The sequence below is a fragment of the Myotis davidii genome, unplaced genomic scaffold, assembly GCF_000327345.1.
Source record: "Myotis davidii unplaced genomic scaffold, ASM32734v1 scaffold874, whole genome shotgun sequence".
NCBI classification, from domain to species: Eukaryota; Metazoa; Chordata; class Mammalia; order Chiroptera; family Vespertilionidae; genus Myotis; species Myotis davidii.
In genome coordinates, this window is record NW_006285611.1 from 335,830 (window position 1) to 338,169 (window position 2,340).

Here is a 2,340-nt window from a genome sequence, read left to right on the forward strand (position 1 = left end):
AGAGAAGATAGAGTGTAGATCTCAGAGAGTTTTACAATTGTAAAGAAATAGGCCCGTATCCTCTTTTCCTAGATTTGTTGCTATGTTCAAGGGGAAATAAAAGCACAGAAGTATGGTTGAAAGAATATTGTGCCTGGGAAAATTAAACTGTGAGGCAAATTATGAGGTCCTGCACAACCCATTGATTCTTTGTGGCTGTTCAACTCATCTTCTATGAAAAAGGAATTAATGCCCTGCCTATGACACAAAATTAATAAATAATAATAGTAATAACTAGCTTTTTATTAAAGATCTATAATCCATTCTTCACTTAACATGCACTACCCGTGTAATTGCAGTGGCAAAATACCAATTAGTTATTACTATGATCAGAGAGTATCTATATATATAAAAGCCTAAGTGACTTTACGACTGGTCAACCAAACAACCAGTCGCTATGACACATACTGACCTGTGTACACACACAGGAGCTGCTCTCTGGTGGTCAGTGTGCTCCCACAGCGGGATGAGTGAACCAGAGTGAGTGGGCCAGGATGAATGGAGCGACTCCTCCCCAGATCCCCACAGGCCACACTAAGGAACCCCCTGGGTGCACGAATCTAGTAGGGGATATAAAAGGCCTTCATAAAATGTCTACTCCAAACACAGAGGCAGTATTATAGAATGCAATTACATGCTTCCTGAATAATTCACTGTTTTTCATTATTATTGACATATAATTGACATGTAGCATTGTGTTAATCCATGGCATACAACATAATGATTTTATATATGTATAAAGTGTGAAATGATTACCAAAATACGTGTAATTAATATCCATTACCTCACATAGTTACAATTTTTTCTTGTGATGAGAAATGTTAAGATCTAATCTCTTAGCAACTTATGAATATGCAATACAGTATTGTCAAATATAGTCACTATGTTGTACATTACATCCCCAGAGCTTATATATCATGTAATTGGAAGTTTTTACCTTTTGGCATAATACACTTTTTAAGTTTATGTTTAAAAGTCAAGGTCAAGTTTATAGACAATTGATGGATCTCAACAACTTGTAAAGCAAAACGGAAGTATTATTAAGCCACTGGTTATGACTACAGCATGTAGAATTTAACAAAGAACTTCTCATTTCCTACTCACAAAACTTGAGAATATTTTTAAAATTTTGGAGTTCAATAATCCTCAATTTAAAGCTCTCCTATTTATTCTTGCTGAATGAGAAAATCAAACTGGAAAAAAAATGTAACCTAAAGACACTAGATGACTTGTCAATTACACAGAATAATACAGAGTGATTCTCAACACAAAAGTAGGATTCCCAACACCCAGACCATGTTCTTGCATATTGCATGTAGATTAGCTGTCGATCTGTAGTACAAATGGTATTCTAGTTTATCTGCTCATCAGGAATTTCTTCCTTTCAAACATTCTTCTTAATGAATCCTTGACTTCTTTGTTTCTCAGGCTGTAGATAAGTGGATTTAACATGGGAATCATAGCTGTATAAAACACAGACACTACTTTATTGATGTCCAGGGATGAGCCAGAGCTCGGACATACATAGATAAAGAAGAGTGTCCCATAAAGGATGGAGACAGCTGTCAGGTGAGAAGAGCAGGTGGAGAAGGCTTTGCACCTCCCATCAGCAGAGCGTATCTTCAGGATAGTGATGATGATGTAAATGTAGGAGACCAAGATGATCAAGCCACTGAGTACTCCTAGGGCTCCAGCCAAGATGAAAAGCAAAAATTTATTGGCCTGGGTATCTGCACATGCCAGAGAAAGAACCGGGAGGAGATCACAGAAAAAGTGATTGATGATTTTTGGACCACAATAAGGTAGGCGAAAGGCAAATGTCGTATGGGTCATGGCACTTATAAGACCCATGGTATACGGCCCTACCACCAGCTGCACACAAACCTGCTGGGACATAATAAGTGTATATAACAAGGGTTTACAAATAGCCATATATCGATCATATGCCATGGAAGCCAGGAGGAAACACTCAGTCACTACAAACTGACAAAAAAACCATAACTGGGCGGCACAACCAAAGAAAGAGATTACTTTTGTCTCTGCAAAGATGTCAGTCAACATTTTGGGACTTATGACAGAAGAGGAACACACATCCACAAAGGATAAGTGGCTAAGAAAAAAGTACATAGGGGTGTGGAGTCGGGAATCTATCCAAATGAGGGTGATCATCCCCAAGTTTCCCAGAAAAGTGACAAGATAAACCAAAAGAAATATCACAAAGAGTACAACCTGGTGCTGGAAATGATTCGTTAAGCCCATGAAAAAAAACTCGATCACCAAAGTTTGATTTCCATCATCCAT

At 37.9% G+C, this 2,340-nt stretch overlaps 1 protein-coding gene across 1 annotated transcript; it reads right to left on the reverse strand.

Annotated features, from left to right (window-relative positions):
* Window positions 1–1,395: 1,395 nt before the first annotated feature.
* Window positions 1,396–2,340, reverse strand: LOC102770147 (olfactory receptor 1002). The gene has a single exon (XM_006756344.1). The coding sequence runs from the start codon at window positions 2,338–2,340 to the stop codon at window positions 1,396–1,398; it is 945 nt and encodes a 314-aa protein (XP_006756407.1).

Coding starts and splice junctions, on each gene's coding strand:
- LOC102770147 (XM_006756344.1), bottom strand. CDS start 2,340: ATGGATGATGGAAATCAAACTTTGGTGATCGAGTTTTTTTTCATGGGC.